Source organism: Peromyscus leucopus, chromosome 20 (genome assembly GCF_004664715.2).
Source record: "Peromyscus leucopus breed LL Stock chromosome 20, UCI_PerLeu_2.1, whole genome shotgun sequence".
In the NCBI taxonomy this organism is placed as follows: domain Eukaryota; kingdom Metazoa; phylum Chordata; class Mammalia; order Rodentia; family Cricetidae; genus Peromyscus; species Peromyscus leucopus.
In genome coordinates, this window is record NC_051080.1 from 39916782 (window position 1) to 39937919 (window position 21138).

General features: G+C 56.2%; 1 protein-coding gene and 1 non-coding gene across 4 annotated transcripts; one reads left to right on the forward strand and one right to left on the reverse strand.

Annotated features, from left to right (window-relative positions):
- The first annotated feature begins 225 nt into the window (after window positions 1-225).
- LOC114686398 lies at window positions 226-376 on the forward strand. Its single transcript, XR_003733575.1, has one exon. It is a non-coding gene; the product is annotated as a U12 minor spliceosomal RNA (small nuclear RNA).
- Window positions 377-3090: 2714 nt separating this feature from the next.
- LOC114686391 (NADH-cytochrome b5 reductase 3) lies at window positions 3091-21038 on the reverse strand. 3 transcript variants are annotated; one of them, XM_028861067.2, is made up of 9 exons: window positions 19028-19091; window positions 14929-15060; window positions 11448-11520; window positions 11099-11205; window positions 9897-10026; window positions 9426-9509; window positions 9200-9285; window positions 7888-7987; window positions 3091-4217 (listed from the first exon to the last, which is right to left on the reverse strand). In XM_028861067.2, exons 2-9 carry the CDS (start codon window positions 15010-15012, stop codon window positions 4045-4047), a joined length of 837 nt encoding a protein of 278 aa, XP_028716900.1. In that variant the 5' UTR covers window positions 15013-15060; window positions 19028-19091; the 3' UTR covers window positions 3091-4044. The 3 variants fall into 3 exon arrangements, with proteins under 3 accessions (XP_028716900.1, XP_028716901.1, XP_037053607.1); XM_028861068.2 differs by lacking the exon at window positions 19028-19091 and adding an exon at window positions 20931-21038 and having other exon boundaries at window positions 4045-4217; XM_037197712.1 differs by lacking the exon at window positions 19028-19091 and adding an exon at window positions 19322-19412 and having other exon boundaries at window positions 4045-4217.
- Window positions 21039-21138: the final 100 nt, after the last annotated feature.

Genomic DNA, 21138 nt, shown 5'->3' on the forward strand with positions numbered 1-21138 from the left:
CTGCGGTGCCCGCCCTCAATCTGCATATAGAAGGCCGGAACGTAGTGGATTTTTTTCCTTTCCCCCCTCTCCTTGTACAGAAGAAGAGTTAAAGGGATATGATTGGAAACCACTAGAAAACTTTCACGTCGACGATTTTGCCGATTGAACGACCGATCGGAAAGTCACCACAGCTGAGATGAGACTATAACTCCTCACCTCTGATGATCTGGGCGCTTGCTCTTCATGCCTTAAACTTATGAGTAAGGAAAATAACGATTCGGGGTGACGCCCGAGTCCTCACTGCTAATGTGAGAAGAATTTTTGAGCGGGTAAAGGTTACCCCCTAAGGTGACCCGCCTACTTTGCGGGATGCCTGGGTGAGGTAGTCTGCCCGACCCCCTCTATGCTAAAGAAAGTCAGAAAAAGAACAAGCTGTCTGTGTAGTTATCCCGCGACTGCATTCCCAGTAAGCCGAGTTTATCCCGGGCGTCTTACCCAGGTATGAGTGTAGATACATTCCGAAGACAGTCTCAGTTCCCCCTGCAACTGCCTCTGAGCTAATGTTAGCCACCTGCTGTAGGGTGAAAGATTCAAGCTCGGTTTCGGGAACCCATCTTCTCCGCTGGCTGGACTCCACGTCCACTACCAGTCAGTTATTTAAAAAAAGTGCATCAGGACTCAAAGAAGAGCTAGGCAGAAGCCAAAAAGCCTTGGGGTTCAGGACTGTATCTGACACTGGAGAAGCACCCTGATCCCAGGAGTAGAGCTAAGATTGGCTTGTTCTCTACTCTTGTCTTCAAATAGAGACCACCAGCTGCACACCTGTCTCTAGTTGTTCAAGAGGAGCAGGACCCCAGGGTGGACAAAGGGACAGATAGCTGCAGGTTTAGCCTCAGTGCTGGGGCTATTTGAGCCGTGCAGGGAACAGAACCGGCCACAGGGGTCTTGTCAACAAAGCCCTCTTGACAGTGAAGTTGTTTAAAAAAAAAAAAAAAAAATCCGTGTTTCCCTCCAGTACACGAGACTATAAGGAAGTCATCTAATTTTGGTTTGGGGACTGGGGATGAGGCTTTGGGTGGGGGCAGCCCCACTGGACTTCCCCATGGAATGGAGCTCTGTGATCAGGTCTTTCTCCCAGGGCAAACAAATGCATCTTCCAGCGATGAAACTGCCTTGTGGTAGCCAAAGAAATTCACTTTGCTTGGCAACTGTAGAAACCACACCTGACTGTGAAACCCAGAGTCCAGCCGCACTGGAGTGGGGACGTGCCCAGGGTCCTGCTCTGGACAAGCCTCCCCAACGACTGCACCTCTCCTGGAGGACTTCAACTGTACACGGACATACTACATAAGCAAGTGACACCCTATTGTGAATTCCTTTTCTTGTTACTAGTTCTGATGTGCTTGGAGTGTGTTGATTCTTTCCCCCAATTACATGTATTAGGGAGTGATTTCTCACCCCAAGATCAACTTCTGAGAATAAAGGGGCTACTGTGGCTTTCTAAATGAGCCTCAGGTCTTGGAAGAGCAGAGAATCACTAGCCCAAATGGTGGACTGGAAAACTGAAGCAGAAAGGGTGTGGGCCAGGTCCAGCACATCTCCTCGGAGAATAAGACCAGATCCCTTTCAAATCCCACCCCTCGCACGCTAATTTTGCATCCTCGGGCAACACAGACCTAACCTGTGCCAATGGCTCACACTGATGAAAGGCCTGTGGGGCTTGGGATTCTAAATGGAGCACACAAGAGTCCTGTGTGCAGAGTTCCAGGGACATGATGGGGTAGGAGAGAGGGGTGCCCCATTGCTGAAGCGTCCACGGGCTTTCCTGTGACCCCTCCCACTCTTCCTGGCTCCACTCCAGCCTTACTAGCTGAAGGCAGGTCCGGGTGTTTGTGTTTATGTGGTTTCTTCTTGTGTCCAGCCCCACCCACTTCTTTACCATTTCCTGTCCCTTCTAGCCCACCTATATTCTTTTATGTACGTGTGTGTGCATCCACCAGCTGTGCACATGTGGAGGCCAGAGATCAATATCAGGTGTCTTTCCCTCTCTCCACACCTTATTATTTCTTTTTAAGATTTATTTATGGGGGCTGGAGAGATGGCTCAGAGGTTAAGAGCACTGGCTGCTCTTCTAAAGGACCCAGGTTCAATTTCCAGAAACCACATGGTAGCTCACAACTGTAATTCCAATTCCAGAGGATATGGCATCCTCACGCAGACCTAAATGCAGGCAAAACCCCAATGTACATAATAAATAAATGAAACGATTTATTTATTATGTATATAGTGTTCTGCCTGCATATACGCCTTCATGCACCAGATCTCATTATGGATGGTTGTGAGCCACCATGTAGTTGCTGGAAATTGAACTCAGGACCTCTGGAAGAGTGCTTTTAACCTCTAAGCCATCTCTCCAGCTGCTCCTCATCCACCTTATTTTTTTTGACAGGGTCCTTCACTGAGCCTGGAGTTCATCAATAGGCTAGGTCGGCTGGCCAACCTGCTCACCATCCTGACCACTTCCCAGGGCTGGAAATCAGGCATACGCTGCCTTGCCAGCTCCCAGCCCCTCCAGCCTCCTGCTTTTCTTGATGTTTCGGGAAGCTGCTTGTTCCAACTATACACCCTCGACCTCATTCTCACTGCCTGAACATCTGCTCCAGAGGGATCAGGTCTCTACATCCCGGCTATGGCATCAGCAGTGGCTTTCCTGCCAGCCGGTTTTAAGAACAGCCCTCACTCCCTCCTGGTCTGTCTTCAAGTGACCACCTTACACATGTTATCAGCCTAGCATCTTTCCCAGAAGAACCCAGAGCTAGGAATCAGGAAAGAGAAGGCAATGGCAGAGACATCACAGGGAAGTCTCAACATGGACAGTGGACCAGGAAAGAGGCCCGATGAGCGCCCCCCCCCCACTCTATATCTTCCTCAGGGCTGTCCTGACCTGGATGTGACAGTCATCAGTAAGGTGACAGGACAAGGGTGAACTTCCCATCTACTTTTCCCCACTTTCCAAACTCTGAACAGGCAACACAAATGCATATCTGAAATAAAACACGTCTGTCTCTTCTGCCCTCCCTGGCGATCCCCATGAAGACTCCAGAAGGGTCAGTATTAGCAAAGTTTTACTTCAACTCTTTTTTGCCCATAAATGACTAAAAAAGCCGGTGTGCAGGAGCTGATACCACCTGCTGGAGGCCGCACCAGGCAACGGGTGTGTCCCCGAGGCAAGAGGCACTGCTCAGACACCCTCCCCCAGGCTGGGGACCAGGCGGGAGGGAGGTTTAGGGTGGAGAGACAAGCCAGAGCTCTGGTGGATCCCAAGGTCCACCCCACTCTGTTGGGCTGACGACTCAGGGCACCCAAGGCTGCAGAGGGGAGGCCGTGAGGTTCTGGAAGTGTCCATGTGCTGCCCCAGGAACGCTTGGCCAGCAGTGGGGGGTAGCCTGTCACTGCCAGACACCCTCCTGAGAGAACCTCTGGGCATCACCGTCTAATGTAGTGTGAGGGGCACAGGCCAGGTCATGGCCTAAGGCAGGTGGTTGGATGGTAGGCATGGGTTCTGGGGCTGGGGCTGTTACCCTTCCATCTTCCTTTCTATAGACTGTGGTCCACGGCAATGGGTAGACGTGGTACTGACAGCTAGCGCGCTCTCTTCTCTCTCTCTCTCTCTCCTTTCTCTCTCTCTCTCGCTCTCTCTCTCTCTCTTCTTTCCTCTCCCCCCCCCCTCTCTCTCTCTCTCTGTGTGTGTGTGTGTGTGTGTGTGTGTGTGTGTAAGGGGGTGCTCATGGGACATCTCTGATAATGGCTAGTTACTGCCAAACAGGAGCTTATGCAGAAAGTGGTCAACAGGGGTCACCTGATACAAAGTCCTGATCCCAAAGAGGCCCCTCAGGGGCCAGTACAGCTGGATGACCAGGGCCGGGCAGGCCAGGCTGAACCCAGGCCCCAGTATGGATGTGAGCTGATGTTAGGGTGAGGGACAGTGGGGAAGGAAAGGGCGGACAGGTGGCTGTGGTGAATACATGAGCAGCAGGCACGGGAGTGGCCGGCGTCCGGCCATCAGAAGGTGAAGCATCGCTCCTTGGGGTGGCCCACTCGCTCCAGGTTTGGCAAACAGGCAAACTGGATCATGGGTGGAGGTCCACACATCAGTATCAGCGGCTCCTCCCCAGGCGGTGGAAGGTGGTCCCTGATCATCTCCTCATTCACGAAGCCCTGGCTGTAGTTCCAGTCTGTAAAACAAGAGACCAGTTTGGTCAGAATGGGGTCCACTGCCCACCTGACCCACAGTGCCCCGGTCTGTCCTGACCCCTCCCAGATGTTACACATCCCTAAACCCAATACCTCCTGACAGCCTGCAACCGGAAAAACAAGGCCTTCCTGTTTCCCCTCACCCACCTTACAGTTTGAAAACCTGCCCCATGGGCCCCCACAACTACCACAGCATTATTGAGTCTTGCAGTGTGATAGGATGCAGTTCGGCCCATGCATGCTAAACAAGTGTCCCGCCCAGGGTATGGCACATGGATTTCATTTTATAGAAACAGATGCCAGAGGACCCAGAATCGTTGAAGGTCGCACCCTGAGTCTCCCTGAGGCGGTGTCCAGCCCAGGCTAGTCAGAGTGACACTCTCTTCACCCTGAACCCCAGCGGCAAGCTCACTGCCTGGCTCTTCTGCCCCCCTAGAGCCGGCCCCCAAGACGTAGGGTCTTGTTCACAGCTGGCTTCTGGTCCCTGGCCTGAAACTGTCACTCAGTAAACAATGAGCAGGCCAGGAGAAATGACAGGCTCAGGACTGAAATCCCAGCACCTCAGAGAGACAAGGGAAATGAGGATGTGAGTTCGAGGCCAGCTCAGGGACTATAAAGTGAGACTGTCTCAAAATAAATAAATGAAACAAAAATTCCCCGAAGGGGCAGCATGTAAGAGCAGTCCGGGATCCGACACCAATGAGGCCAGGACAGACTCAAACCCTAGGCCTGGGCCCTGGGTGGCAGCTGCTCCCTCCAGGTCCTGCCACCTCCTCCTCCTTTCCTGGGCCTGTGTGCACAGTATTTCCACCGTTCCCATCCCTCATAACAGAAAATACATCAGAGAGAAGCCAGCGCACGGTGGCTGGGGAGGGTTCTGGTCCAATATTGACGTTTAAGGACCTGCTGGCTGGTTCGAGATGCCCAGAACAATTCTGACACCTCTTGCTCCATCTGAGGGTACCTGCTCCAGGCCAGTCCCTGAGCTGTGGGCACATCCCTGGATTGCTTTCAGAGGTAGGCAGGTGGAGGCGGCGGCCGAGCAGGGGGAGGCCGGCCACTGACCCCTGCCACTGAGGCTGCTTCTGAGACTCAGGGCTCCACAGGCCTGGCAGAGACCCCTCAACCCACCCCCCACCCGCCCCCTGCCAGTCCCCATCACTCGGGGTCATCTCCTGCTAGTCTCTGCCCTCTGAAACCCAGACAGGCTTCCTCAAAGCCGCAACCGCAACAGAAACACCACGAAGCTCGGGGTAAAAAGGGCGCTGGGGCCACAGAGCTGGTGCCGTGGGTCAAGGCACCTGCTGTGCCAGGCAAGCCTGGTGACCCGAGTTCGAATCCCAAGCTTGTCCTCTAACCACCACACATACGCCGTGGAATGCACCCGCAACACACACACACACACACACACACACACACACACACACACACACACACAAACGTTAATCATTTCTTTAAAGGCACTGACAAGGAAGTATTGCCTTTATGATGTCTCCTCTATGGGTTCCCAGGTGCAGGAGGGGCCAGGACTGGGAAGAATCCACTGTTTGATCCATCATGTCCTCCGAGCAGGGATCCCATGAGCTAAGTAACTGAACACATTTCCCTTTGCACCCCGGCTGCTGGGAATGTCGGGGTGACATACAGGGCCCATTTGTGGAAGGCGTGCATCACAGCCAATGTTTGTGTGAGCCCCATCCCTGACTTCAGGCCAGCCCTTGTTTTTCTTCCATTTCTAAATTCCATTTGTACCCCCTCTGACTCAGCGTGTGAATCACGGCAGGCTTCCTAGGATTCCTCTGCAACAAGGCGTGGCGCGGCCAGACAGCTGCCTGGGAACGAGCCGACTGACAGCGCGGACGGGTACAGAGGACAGGTTCACCAGGCATCTCCGCACGGCGTTTCCTTATGCGGGTCCCAAAGGTGGTGGCCCTGGGGAAAGCTAGCATTTGCCACATGTATGGGCTGCTGTCCCTGTGTCTGGGCCCTCAGGGCCTGTTGCTGCTTCCTTGTGGGTCAGGGTGGTATCGAATAAAAGGGAAATGCCAGCTGATGACCCAACTCTTGCCCGAGCCTTGTTAGGGAAACCAGCCCTGCTAGATGGCCTGCATTTCCACAGATCACCACGAGGGGGCAGCCCTGGCCCTGATCCCGGGAGGGTGGTCTCCAGCAAGCCGCTCCCGGGCCAGCCCATCTCCCACTCCCCCCCATTTCTTTACTAGAAGAACAGAAGCCATTCAGACACCCACACCCAGTGCCTCGCTGACTCACACACAGAGGGCTTGGCCGGCATGGAGCTGGGTAGCTGTTACTTCCCACTGAAACGCCTTCCTGCCGGGGGAGGAGGGAGGCCAAGGCTCATAAAACTCCACAAGTGTGGGAGACTCACCAGGGCCTCCCCGGGATTATAAAGGCTGCAGGAAGAAGAGGAGGAGACTCTGGGCGGAGCTGCCTGCAATGTGCCCAGGGAGCTCCTGGGAAGCCTCCTCGGTCATGAGTGGGCACCCACGCTGTGGTGGGCTTCTAGGTGACGCAGCTGCTTCAGAGTCACCGTGTTCCTGTAGGGGACCCTGCAGCTGTGCTCCTGGCAAGACCCCAATAAACTCAGTGGGCACCAGGGTGAACTTGGGTGGAATCCTCTCAACCCAAGATAAATAGAAACGGTCTATCTTTTTGCCCTCTCTACCTGGGGTTAATAATAGAAACAGTCTATCTTTGCCCTCCCTACCTGGGGTTAATAATAGAAACAGTCTATCTTTGCCCTCCTACCTGGGGAGTGGGTGGGTGGGTGGGGTGGTGGGGTGGAGGGGTGGGGGGACTAGAAACAGTCTACCTTTGCCCTCTCTGCCGGGGGAACTAGAAACAGTCATGGAGGAAGCAGTGTTAGTTACTGCTGTTGTTGTTTTAAGGGGAAAGGGTCCCATGTGGCCCAGGCTGGCCTGGAACTTGCTATGTGGTTGAGAATGACGAACTTCTGACACTCTTTGCCTTGCACCTTCTCCTGAGCGCTGAGATTGCAAGCATGTGCCACCGTCATGTCCAGTTTGTGTTACGTACGCCATAGGTCAGACCCAGGGCTTCACGCCTGCAGAGCGAGCCCGGCCCAATACCGATGTGACCTCGTATACTCTCGCCTTTTACTCAAAGCAGGATATGAAGGACAGCTCAGTTCCCAGAGAGCAGTCTCACAGGAGTTTGGGGGCCTCGTTCCCTCCTTCCAGCATGGACCTGGCTCCTCCACAGCACCATGAACTTGACCCACAGCTTATGCAGACACGTGGTAGTGTCAGGGCAACCGTAACGCCCCAGCCCCTCTCCAGAGTGAGTGACCAGAAAAAACACATACAAAGGCTGTTACAGATTACAAATCACACAGAAGCTACCGCCCCAACCCCCAACCCCAAAGTGAGCCAGGCCCAAGGAGATAGTGTGGGCTCCACTGTGCAGTAGGGCAGCGTGGAGATTGTGAAGGACCAGGATTCCTGCCCTGTCTCTGCCGCTTCCCAGCTGTGGGATGTGGGCACGTATTTCCCGTCTCCGAGATTCGGTTCTCCCACAGCCATGAACGGGCCATGAGTGCTGAATGAGCCTGGTGAAGGCCCAGGGCTGAGGGTTCAGCCTCCCACTCCACCTGGGGTTCCCCATGCTCACCGTCCGGGGCTTTGTCCACTGTATACCAGAGCTTGAAGCGAGCGGAATGTTCGTTCCTTAGTTCCTCCAGCTCAGGCCGCAGCAGGATGTCTTTCTCAGACTGCAGGGAACAGGCCACCCAGTCAGGAAAGGTGACTCAGGGACTGCCCTTGGGGACCTCAACAAACAGACCCAGGGGTGGACCGTCTGATTCCTGTAGGCCACACTCAGTGGCTCAGAGGCAGATGCTGAAGCTCACGAAGAGTCCTAGTGACCCAGTGGCCCTCTCCAGCCACCTCGCCCGCAGGGCCTCTCAAAGCAGCTGACCAACGGGTCCTTATAAATGGAGCCTGTGAGCTGGGCATGGTGGCACATGTTTATAATCCCAGCAGCCAGAGGCAGAGGCAGGAAGATCATGAGTTCAGGTCCAGTCTCCACTTTGTGGGTTTATGGCCAGCTTACGCTCTCTCTCTCCTTGGCCTAGCCAAGGCCCCAGTGCGGGCATCAAGGTGTTTCCTACAGCTGTGCAGGGACCAAGTCTCAGGATGGTGGAGACTAGATCAGGGGCAGAACATGCTTCCCCTGGGCTACTGTGCCCGATACATGGGCAGTGCAGAGCTGGGCCTGACAGGCTCTGGGGACAAGATGACCTGAATCATATCTGAGAAGAACAAGGTGCCAGGGTCTGGCCTCTATACTGCTGGGACAGGTGGACTCAGCTTGGTCCCCCTAGAGACCTCACATAATTTCATATTCAGCCACCAAACACAGGACCCGAGAAGGCTGGCACGACAGTCTTGCTTCACCAGCCTAGTCTACCAGAGAGAAGGGCAGAAAGGGAAAACTCCTCATGCCAGGCTACACAGGTCACAAAAGCCAGGCTTCAGCCAGGCGGTGGTGGTGCACGCCTTTAATCCCAGCACTCGGGAGGCAGAGGCAGGCGGATCTCTGTGAGTTCGAGGCCAGCCTGGGCTACCAAGTGAGTTCCAGGGAAAGGCACAAAGCTACACAGTGAAACCCTGTCTCAAAAAAAAAAAAAAAAAAGCCAGGCTTCACCAAGCCCCCGGCCCTTCACCTCCGTCTCTGCCCAGGCCCATGTCCTCCCCCTCTACCAGAGCTCCACACTCTGCCTGGGGCAGCACCAAGTGTGGAGGAAGGAGTGGGGAGATGCCCCAGGGCTCCCCCTGCAGCAGCCACCCACACCTGCTGCCGCCAGAATGTTCGCCCTGCCCCTCATTCCAGACATCCTCGGCACCTCTGCGGAACCGTCAGACTCTTGCCCAGGACCTGGGCCAAGGCCTGAGTCCGCCTGTTCTAGAGACTGTTCACTGACCTGGTTGGCAAAGAGCAGGTAGCACACGGTGTGGTCGTTTGGGTCCTTCATGACGGCGCGGATCACTTGCAGCATTGGGGTGATGCCTATAAAAACAGGGTCCTCACACACTGACACCAGGCACCCAAGCAAGGGGAGGTATGGGGCACCCAGGCCTGGCCTCAAACCTGCCACTTCCCATCCGCGTCCTGACCCACCCCAGCTCAGCCAGGGCTCCGCCCCTCACCTGTGCCTCCTGCAATCATGCCTACAGACTTCACCGTCCTGACAACAGGGTTGGACTTCTTGTCTGCACGGATGGCAAACTTCCCTAGGAAGAGAACGGTGATTGAGGCAGTGAAGCCCTGCGGGGTCCGGGCAGGGAGGACACCACACACTCCCGGGCAGTTGGGAGTGACGATTGGAAGCCAGGCCCCTGCTCAAATGAGATCTCCATGGAAAAGAGAGGGCAAAGGTGGGCAGAGCGGAGGATTCCCACTCAGACACTGGCTGGCTAGTTTGGGGGGGGGGGCACTGAGTCTGTAAATGAACCTGGTCCCCCCCCAAGCACAGCCAGGGGCAGCCCCTGCGCCGGCCACTTACCCTCTAAACAGCCACCGACCAAGGTAGGGGGCAACACCACCTGTCCCCACCCCCCAGTCTTCCCAGACACAGCACCCCCAGCTCTCCAGTTCCCGGGGATGTCTGCTCTCATCACCTTTGCCCTGGTAGACCAGCAGCCCGTTGGGGCCCCGGAATTCAATGGTGTCGCCAATATTCATGTTTTCCAGGTACTGAGACATCTTCCCTCCGGCGGGAAACTTGGGATGGGTGTCCTTGAAGTAAACCTGCAAGCCACACAGGTATCTCTCAGTCCCCAGCCAGCCTTGGGGCACCCCAGCCTCTCCTAAGGCCCCATTCACCCCAGATTTAAGCCTTCCACCCCACACCTCACAAAAGCAAGGCTTCCGCCTGCTACACAGGGTTACTATCTGGAGGGACCGTGCTGCGCTAGCCGAGGTTCTGTGTCCGCCTCTGCCGGCACAGTGAGGCTCAGCTCAGCCCCCACTCCTGGGACACGCTTCAGCAGTCACACAAACATCCCCCTTGAAGTGACTTCCTTCCGGGACCCTGGGGGATTACTGTCTTGGGAAAGGCGAGGCCTATGGTACAAAGGGCCTAAGAATATGACGGACACAGAGGAACAGCAGTGCCCATGTCTGGGCCCGGCCATCTTCCCAGGGGCCGAGACCTTGAAGGTAAGCAGGAGCCTGACCGGGAAGGGGAGAGGTAGGCAGAACACTGTCACAGACTCTGATGCATCCAGGGCCAGCAGGAGCCACGGAGACTGGGAGGAGCCTGTCTAGGGCCCGCGTGTCTGTCTGTCTATCTGTCTCTCTCTCCCTCTCCTAGACTCCTCACCTCCCTGCGCTCTTCCTATCTGACCAGAGAGAGATTCCAACCCAAACAGGCGCTGGGTCCATGACCATTTCCTTTGTTTCTGGACAAAGTCCCAAGCCAGACTGGGACATACAGGACCCTGTCTAGCCCGGCGATGTCTCCACCCCTAACCACCCCTCAAGGCCTGCTCCGCACTGTTTGGTTGGTTGGTTTTGTTTTGTTTTTTTTTAGAAGCAGGATTTCTCTATGTAGCCCTTGCTGTCCTGGATTTCGCTCTGTAGACCAGGCTGCCCTCGAACTCACAGAGATGAACCTGCCTCTGCCTCCCCGAGAGCTGGGATTAAAGGTGTGCGCCACCACCGCCCAGATCTGCTCTGCACTTTTGACTGGCCACTCTCAAGAGAGCCTTTACACCTGAAAGGCTCCCTCTTCTCTCCTCACCTGGCCATCACCCACTCCGCTATGGGTCTCCCTTTCTCTGCCACCCCGCCACCCGCAGCCACGCCCTGGGGACCCCACCTTGACCACCAAGTCCACGAAGCCCTTGTCATCATCGCTGGAGACGGGGGTGTAGGGCCGAATGACCAAGTTCCCATCGATCCTACTCGAGAGGTAGATGTGCTGGCCTGTGAGACAAGGAGGGGTCACTTGGGGTCGGGCGCTATCTCCCCCAGGAGCTTGTTTTCCCATGGCCCTTACACCTGTGTCACATTCATACCCCGGCCTCGGCTCCCACTGTGCCCTCCCCCCTCACAAGGGATTCCCAGACCCCTCAGCACTGGTCTCTACGTCTATCTGCAAGGCCAGGCGCTGCCCCCTCCTCCCACTGGACTCCAGGGAGGAGATGGGCTGAGCTGGACAGACTCACCAATGGGAAGGCCCAGGATGTGCTGGGGCGAAGGCAGGGCGAAGCGGAAACGCCGAGTGTCGTGACTGATAATCTGCAAAGAGGCAGAGCTGCTGGGACCTCAGAGCACACACTCACACCCTCCGCATCCCTCAGCAGTGACAGTGACGTCACCAGCACACACATATGGGGGGTCAGGCGCATGTGCATGGGGGTCTCCGCTCTTGCACAGAGGGCCACACAGCAGGGTGGTCAAAGCAAGATTGAACATGTGGCCCCAAAGGGAGGACATCAGACAATCCAGAAAATTCCACGTGGTGGTGGTGGGAGGAGCCACCTCTACTCTCAGGTAACGGGAGACACTTACACCTGGACTAGAGAAGGAGCAGAGCTGTGATAGAGTCACATATGTCAAGCTTGGCAGTAGAAGGTTCTAGAAGCCACCGCAGCCAAGAGCCCACAAGAAGTGAGTGAATGGCCATGGCTGAGGCTGAGCTATGTAGGGCCAGGGGCCACAGCAGCCTCCACTGCCTGGGAGGTCCTGGGGTTGGCCACAGTCGAGAGCCCAAAGTCAGGCCTCCACCGTCCACAGGCTGGGCACTAGGGTATAGTCAACAGGGGACTGTGGTGGCCACTTCCCCTGCAGGGATGGCCAGGGGCCGCTGAAGAGCCTAAGGAAAGGACCGAGAAGCAACCCTGAGACCCCCATAGGAGGATCAAGAAGTCTGCCGGTGAGTTCTGGCCAGAGCCGACTCTGGACCCTCACCTGGCACCCCAGCTGGCTGGAGGAAGGGCCAGCAGCTGCAGGGCCACACCCACATGGGCAACTGTCCACAGATGGCCACAGCATTAACACCTGGGGGTGACATGCAGGCTTCCCCACGTTAGGTCGGATTGAGAAAGAAGGCCTTGGCCCGCAGGAGGAAGTCAGCAGAAGGAGTCTGTCCGGTGTGGGGGGGACCCCACCCTGTACATTTGAGCAGAGGCAACACTGATGAAGCCCAACCAGGCACCACTCGGGGCAAAGCTGCGGGCCACCCTGCCTCCCGGAACCTTTGGACTGGGCCAGATGCGGCCTCGAGCTGACTAGGAGCAGAGTTCAACGCTATCGACTGGGCCTAAGGGCCAAGGACAGACACTACCCTTGGGGGTTTTTTTGGGAGGAAGTACTGATAACTACAAGACAGCTTGGCAGGACCACAAAGCAGGTCCACCTGCTGACAGGAAAGGCAGCACCAGGCTGGGGAGGGGGAGGGGGAACAGCTGAACTCCAGAAATGCCATGTGCCCTGCCCGTTCAATGGGGACAGGAGGGTCCCCACGGTGTGGCCTCGTGTCCTCATAAAAGACACCAGACAGTCTCAGAAAAGATGCACACAAACCAAACCAAACAAGGCGGCCCTGAGTTCCTGAAACGCCATCTGCACTGTACGGGGTAAAAATGGAAGCCACCTGCAGGTTTCCGCACAGCCTGCCGGGCCAGCCATGGGTGGGAAGGGAAAGTTCGCCGCACAAGCAGAACTTTACAGGGACACGCTAATCATGTCACACACACACACACACACACACACACACACACACACACACATTAAGAATAAACACGCAGCACAGAGAGGGGAGACGAAAATCCCAAACAAAAACAGGTTAAGAGGGCTGAAGTAAAGGGCAGAGCCCTGAGCACCTTGCTTAAGGCCCTGGGTTCCATGCTCAGTAACAGGACAAGCCAAAAACCTGACAGACAAGGTTTAAAAACATGATGCTGGGGGCTGCAGAGATGGCTCAGCGGTTGGGAGCACTGGCTGCTCTTCCAGAGGACCCGGGTTCAATTCCCAGCACCCACATGGCAGTTCATACTTGTCTGTAATTTCAGTTCCAGGGTATCCAACACTCTCACAGATGTAGATGTAGGCAAAACACATAAAATAAAAATAAAATAAATGCATTATTAAAAACATGATGCCGACAAGGTGTGGTGGCACTTGGGAGGCAGAGGCAGGCAGATCTCTGAGTTGAAAGAGAGCCAGTGAGTTCCAGGACAGCCGGGGCTATACAGAGAGAAATCCTGTCTTGAAAAACCAGGGAATCAAAACAAAACAAAACACCATGATGCGGGGTCTGGTGGTACTCAAGCAGTGCTCGTCTTTAGTCCTAGCACTCAGGAGGCAGAGGCAGGGGCATTTCTGCGAGTTCCAGGCCAGCCTCACTCACTGTAGTGAGACCCTGTCTCAAAAACAAACAAAACAAAAAAAAACCATGGGAACTCCATTTTGGTAAGAAGCAAAGTATGCGTGTGTCCACACTTGTGCAAGACTCTGTGAGAGGCCACAGAGGTCTCCGCAGGAGAGGACTTGGCTTTCATTCTGAATTTTTCTGCCTTCTGCCTCCTCTCCACCTCTGAGAACACACTGCAGATTTACACACGTGAGTCCCATCAGGTCCCCACTGAGATGGCCAATCCCACGGCCACGCGTTCTGAGTGGAGACCTGGGCCCAGGGCTCCTCCACTCCTCTAGGCTTTGCCTCTGTACTCCCTGACTCAGTTTTCCTGCCACACCCCTCTGGAAGCGTCTAGGGAAGCCAGGAATAGAGCAGGGAGGGCCCCGAGGAAATGGGGAGGGCGGCTGAGCGGGAGGGGAGAAGCGCAGCCTGGGTCCTGTCCAGACACACAGTTCCAGAGGCAGCGAGAGGAAGCCATCCGGGCTGACGAAGACCAGACTCTATCTACCACCCGGGCAGGGGAAGGGTGAGCTCTTATCTCCAAGGGGCAGAGTGCTCAGCCTCTCACCCTGCTCCCCAGGCTAAGTAGGGATGTGTACCCAAAGTTCCAAAGGGCCCCCCCACCCTGACACTCCATGGACGGTGAACATGGTGGGCCACAGTCATGGGGTGTTATGTGACCCCCCAAGATAACAGTTTCCATCTTCATCAGTGCAGCTCTGACTACGTGCAAGAGACACCCCAGCCCTAGACCGGGCCTGTGGTCGACTCTCCCTCATAGGCTGGGCTGGGGAGGGTCAGTGCTCCCTCACCTGGGATTCCAGCCACCGCCCTCGGCACCTCCCAGTCAGCTATGTGGTTCTGCCTAACTGACCCGGCCGAGGGGCCTCCCGAAGGTGCTGGAGTCCACAGGGTTAACTCAAGGGGCCCTCCACCTAAGCCACGTGGGAAAATCCACCATTCATGTCGGGTGAGGTTTTTCAGTGGTGTGGCTGCTTTGGGGTCACCCACAGTCACCCATGCTTTGGAAGGAAGCCCAATAAATTCACTGGTCCCCCGGTGTGGCTTTTGGTGGGCCGGTGCTTTGGTTTGTCACTGTGCCCTATCTGGAGAGAACGGGTGTTTGTGTCTACCTCCTCTTCACACAACAGAGAGCAGGGTCTGAATCCCTCTGCCACTTCTCCAGGGCCTTCAGAAGGGACATCCCCATGTTCTCTCCGTTTGGAAAACGGGCAGATGAGAGGGGGAAGCCACAGGGATGCTGGGGCGCGGGGTGGGGCAGTCACCTCCTTGTCGATGAGCCGCAGCGGGTACTTGACGTCAGGGTTCTCGAGGGTGATGGCCGGTGTAGAGCGCGCAAACAGCTTCATGAAGAGGCTGTAGAGGAACCAGACGGGAGAGAGCGCCACGCGGCTCAACTGTAAGGACAGAGTGGGCCCCAAGGTCAACACAGGGGCGGGAAGAAGCCCCGCCACTCCCTTACAGGTGACAACTTCACCAGCATCCCCATGCCTTTCCTCCTGTGACCTTTCTCCGCCAGCCTCGTCCAGGGAGCTCCATTTGGCAGACCACTAGAAGAACCCATCAAAACCAGACTCACAACGCAAGCCACATCACTCAGTCGTCTGTGCCCAGTGCCACGAGAGAAGTTGTGACCCTTCCACCTGCTTCTACCTCCCGAGGGTGGAGATTACAAGCATATGTATCCTGCATGCTGGGCAAGTACTCTCCCGACTGAGTCAAATCCCAGGCCCAAGTTCCAGTTCTCAGCCCCACTCAGAAGCCCCCTAGAGCCCTACGCTGCCCACAGGCCTCCAAGCATCCATGAACCAGTTTCCTAAGGGTCACTGGCTCCTCACTTTCCCCTCCCCGCTTCCCCCTCAGAGCCAAGGAAACCAGCCAGTGAGGTTGGAGGAGTTGAGTCACTCCCCACAAATAAAGAGCCTGAGTCTCTCCCTGGGTGCTGGGCTCGGCCCTCAGCGATGGGCAGGGCACCGCTCCTCACCGGTTGAGTAGCCCTGGGCAGCTGTTTTGGGAAGTTGGGCTTAGCTGAAAGAAGTGAGTCACTGGATCTGGCCCTGGCCCGTGGCTTCCTGGTTAGCAGGATGTGAAGAGTCTCAGCCACAGGCTCCTAGTTCTACTGCCATGGTCTCGCCGCCAAGCCCAAAGGTCCTTCCTCTCTGGTTATTTCTGCCAGGTGTCTTGATCACAGGAAAAGTGCCCTCACCCACCCACCGAGCCATTTGGTGGGCACCCCCTAAGGGAGGATAGTCTCGCTCACTGTCCCCCTCTGTCAAAGCCCTGCCAGGACGCCCCACCCTCCAGCAGCTCAGAAGGGCACTCCGCCTCTTGTCCCATCTGCGGAAAGAATGTAAGGCTCACCACGAGGCGTTCCTCCAAAGGAGCAGGGAGCTAAGCTGGGGGGGGGGGCCCTGATTCCCAGAGGGGTGTGCAACTTGAGAGATGGAGGGGCAGTAAACCTGATACACTCCTCACCCCACAAACCGGCCCTGCAGGTTCCAGCAGCCCCAGCAGCCAAGGGCCCTTTGTTGGGCCCAGAACAAACTGCCTCTCTCCTAGGCAAGGCTGCACCCCACGGGCCCCTGGTATGTGACCCATAGGGTCTAAAAAGGGCCAATTGTTGGACCACACCCATTTAACAGCACTACCGTGCCCGGTATCATGCAAGCACCTTACCTGTCCCAAGGCTCACTGAAGGACCAAGTTGGCACCATGGAGTGTAAGCTCCAAGAGACCCAGTTTTGAGGCCCAGCCAGAACTCAGAAAGGGTCCCCTAAGGTATGGGGCTCTGGAAGTGAATGAGACTTCCAAAGGCCATGCACAGAGCAAACATGAGCCATGTGTCCCTGGGACCCCCCCACTTCAGCCCTTGCCTCCCAAGTCTAGTGGCTACTCTAAGCTACTGAGAAACAGGCTGGAGGGAATCACCCTGCCCCAGCCCTGCCCCGAAGTCTCAGGGTCATATTCACGCCACCATCTGCCAGCCTTCTCAGGGTAAGCAAGTGGCTGGCCATGGGGACAAAACCAAATAAAAATGAGACTGCAATTTGACTTCAAGACTTTTCAGTCCCATCTTGCTGTTCCTGAGCCACCTCTGGGGATAGGTCCTACTGTGCCCACATCACAGCCTCTTTCCGCCCTAAATACATCCAACCAGCTTCTCCTATGAATCTTTCAGAACCCAACTCAAATGTTCGATCTTTCCTGAGGAGCCATGCGTAGCTAACCAGGCCCTTGGTGACTTTCCACAGCCTTAACTTCTCTGTAAGCTCTCTGGGGTTGGGGACCATCCTGGAGAATTGTTCTCCATCCTGCTGGATGGTTCGATGGCACATAGCAAATCCACATCCAGAAACCACCACTGTTGGGAGCCTTGGGAATGAGCACCAATGACTGTCCACCTGGGCCTATGCTTGGTGTGCCCTGTTTTATCTCCCTCAGCAGGGCTGTTGTGAGTACACAGGTTCACTAGCTGGAGTCCCCTTGGCCTGCCTGCAGCTGGCCTCCCAGGGCCTGCCACACATCTGGATCGTTCCTGACCCTCCTGTTGTGGTTTGAATGGGGAACATCCCCCATAGGCTCATGGATTTGAACCCTTGGCCCCCAGTTCATGGTGCTGTTTAGTGAGGTCCTCAAACCTTTAGGAGGTACAGCCTTGCTAGAGGAAGAACATCACAGGGGACAGACAAGCTGTCTCTGCTTCCTGTGTGTGGCTGAGATGTGATGGACTGTCCCTCTGAAACCCTGAGCCAAAACCCACTCTCCCTTAAGTAGCCTTTGGTCACGGTGCTTGATCGCAGCAGCAGAAGTGACTAATACAGAAATGCAGCTCTCGACACATCCCCATGTAACAAAGGAGGCTCAGAGAGGCCCAACATGGACTTCAGATTTCGTACCGTGTGTGGACCAGCCCACAATCCTCACTCACCCTAAACCCACCAGTGCTGGTCAGTTTTGAGGGCCGTGTCTACAAAGACACCCCTGTGTCAGGACTCTGGGTGGGTCCCAGAATATAAGCTAGGGTCCCTACACAGCACCCCTGGCCCAACAAGCCCTGGGTTCAGAATGGCCCACCTCTCCTGTCTCCAGGTAACAGGGTTGCCTGGTCACCACTATCCCAACATTTGGTGCAGGAGGCACTCAGCAAATATTTGTGCAATTACCAAAAGGACAACAACATCATCCCTCTCTCCTGACCCAGCATGTCTCTTTGTTCCAGAAATCAGGGCAAAAGCCAAGACTGCTCCCTAATGAGAAAAGGATTCAGCGTATCCGATTTGCCTTACAAACCTTAGGCTTAGCACGGGCTGTGGAGGATGCCATGCCACCTGCCCCTGGCCCTGGGGCATGCTCAGAAGGTTCCATGAGCCAGGACCTTCCTCCTGGTTGCTACCAATAGGCACTGCCCTCTTACCTCAACCCTCAGGCTGCATCTGGGAGGTGCTAATGTCACTCCCAATTCAGGTAAGAAAGCAGTCGCTCCGGTGACAAGCCTGAGCCCAGGGCCACTTCTGGACACTGAGAAGGGAGAGGGGAACCTTTCCTAATATAAAAATTCCTATCTGGAATGACAGCTGTGACAAGCCGTCCTAACTGTCACTCGTTCAGTCAACAACCTCGGCAGGCACTCCGGGGGCCTAAGGTAGGTGTGTACGTGTGTGGTCCAGGTAAAGCCCAGGCCCAAGGAGCTCAAACTGGATGGGGAGACAGAGTAGTCACAGAGGAGCCGCACCAAGGCCAGGGGCAGTAGAGCGAAGGCCTGATCCCCAACAGTTAGAGGCCCAAGCAGACTCACTCACCACGGGGCTGGGTGTATTCTGTCTTCACGGGCATACAGTAAACAAGTTGTCCCTCATGCCTCCATGGCACCACCCTAGTCCCAGCAGCAGCGGCCAAGTAAACAGGAGGCAGACGGCTGAGAAGTCACTGCCTCAGTTTCACACACACACACACACACACACACACACACACACACACACACACACCATCTTACCCCAACCAGTTTCAAGTCCTTGAGGGCAGCTGCTCCCAGACCTTGACCCTCAGGCCGCACCATGTACCAAGAAACCCACCCCTTCTTCTTCTTGCTCCCGACAGCAAAGAGAGGTAAAGAAACTGGATGCCAGGATCCCAGGAGGGAGTCTTGACCTCACTTACCATCATAGCTAAGGGATGCATGGCCTGCTCCCCACCTGCAGGACACCCTGCCTGGCTGCTCACGCTGGCATTTTTCCCTCTAGGGCCCTGGAATCTACTCTGCCCAGGCTGGATAGGGAGGTTGGGCAGAGAGCCCGGCCCCGGCCTCCCCCTAGGTGCCAGCTCCCTGACCTAGGGCTTAAACAAACCAGTCATCGACTTGCTTACCTGCCCACCACCCACTCGCCTGCTGTCCTGCCAGATCAAGTGACCACAGCCCTCCCGGTCTTGTTCTAAGTGGGAGGAAGCAGGAGGAAATGGAGGAAGTCCTGAAGCAGGGGGGCTCTGGGCTGGGCTCCAGACCATGGGGGAAGGGAGCCCAGGAGGAGGAACAGGTGGATAGTTGAGCCACCCTCTGTGGATTCTAAGCTACCAACCAAGCCCAGGGTTGGCAGGAGTCAGTGGGAAGACCTTATCTGCTCTACAAGAGGAGTGGGTCTGTCAGGGCTTGCTGGAACTCACGGACAGGCAGAGAAGCAGTCCAGAACAGCAGGCCAAGCCCGCAACGTTTCCCAGATGGACAGCTGACTCGAGTACCATCCTCTGGGCTGGAACCCCAATATATGCAGGAGGCCTCCCACAAGGCCTGCATGGCCCAGATAAGACATCTGGTACACCCAATGCCCAGCAGCCACTCACAGAGCACATGGCCTCCCGGACAGGAGGCTGGATGGTGTACACTGTGGGCATTGGGGACAAGTGGGACCCCAGTCAGTCCCATAGGTCAAGGACAATACCAAGCAACTCTTGGACAATTGAGGCCAGGGTGGGGGGCGGGGTCTCCTGATAGAGCTCTGCTGCCTGCAAGGAACTACTGTTGATGTAACATGAATGGATGTAACAGCCAGGTGCTGGGGTGCCGTGATGAACCCACCAACATGGTCCAGAAGGTGAGGAGAACCTGGAAAGCAGGGGAGGGCAGGAGGCCCAAGGGCAGTCTCTGGGGAAACTGGTCAGAATGTCATTGTAGGATGATGTCACTCTGGGGTGATGGCACATGTTTGCCTTGGGCCAGGCTGCTCCTTGAATGGACCATTCTGGACTGGTCACTTTGTCAAGAGCAGATAGCAAATGCCAGGCCACGAAGCCAGTTGCCTGTCGTCACCAGAAGTCTTGGATCTTGCAGAGAGGAGAGCACCCTCCAAGACAGGTGCTGGCCTAATTTTCCCACATCCAAAAGAGCTGGACACCTCAAGGCCAGGGTGTGCTTATGTGGTTGGGGGTGGGCACACTTCACATGGATGCTCTCCAGAAATCAGGGAGAGGAGGTGGTCTCCAGGGTTGCGGAGGGGGGCCTCGGTCAACCCAGAGTGACAGCAAGAGGGTAGATTTATAGATATTAGAAGGTCCCAGCATCCTCAGTGTCCTGGGCTGGTGGCCAAGTCTAAGTGACACTTCAGTGACGGCACAGCTGTGTAACTGAAATGGCCAGGGCCTGCGTGTGCCAGCAGCCAAGGGGCAGACAGCACAAAAGATCCTGGCCAGCTACCAGCCTTGATTATGACAAGAGGATGCACCAAATCACTGATCTAGAGATACACTACACACTTTGCCCATGCACACATGCACCCCAAAGTACTCACTCTGGCCATGCCAGCTCACACGTGTCCACGATTCACACAGGCGTGTCTTCACGCCCACGCCCTCATTCTCACACACACGCACACACACACACACCTGTGCACCTACTGTCACACCTTCACGTTCACATTTACAAAACCCTCACGTGTGCACTCGGTACCGATGCGTGCGTTCCACATTCTCACCGGCTCAGCCGCTCCAACTTTCTCACTCTCACAGGTCACGCCCACTCACGCGGGCGCACACGTCACTCATCCCCTGTCACGTTCGTGCACACCCAGGAAGGGTCGCCCAATGTCCGCCCCGCGCCCGGGCCCCTCTGGCCTGCGGCAGGGCCGGCGTGGCGCGGCCACTAGCCAGGGCGTGAGTCACGGTCTGCAAGGGGCCGGGTGGGGCGCGGGGCGCGGTGCGCGTGAACGGATGCTGGGTGTCCCGGATCGTACCGTGTCCCCACGGTGCGCGCTGGCGACCCCAGACCCCTGCCACCTACCGTGCTCAGCTGGGACCCCATGGTGGCAGAGAAGACAGTAGCTGCGTGCTGCTGCACCCGCTACTCCGCCCGCCGCTCCCCCAACGACCCACCCCAGCCGCAACACCTCGGAGGCGGGGCCGCTCCGCGGAGCCAATCAGGAGCGCTGTGGTGGGCGGGTCGAGGGCGGGGCTCCTAGTGTCCCCGCCCACCACTTCCGTCCTGGGAA

Coding starts and splice junctions, on each gene's coding strand:
- LOC114686391 (XM_037197712.1), bottom strand. CDS start 19,399: ATGGTACTCGAGTCAGCTGTCCATCTGGGAAACGTTGCGGGCTTGGCC. Junction 9,510..9,896: donor GCTGGTCTACCAGGGCAAAG/GTGATGAGAGCA, acceptor TTCTCTTCCTAG/GGAAGTTTGCCATCCGTGCA. Junction 4,218..7,887: donor AGTGGACAAAGCCCCGGACG/GTGAGCATGGGG, acceptor CTTGTTTTACAG/ACTGGAACTACAGCCAGGGC.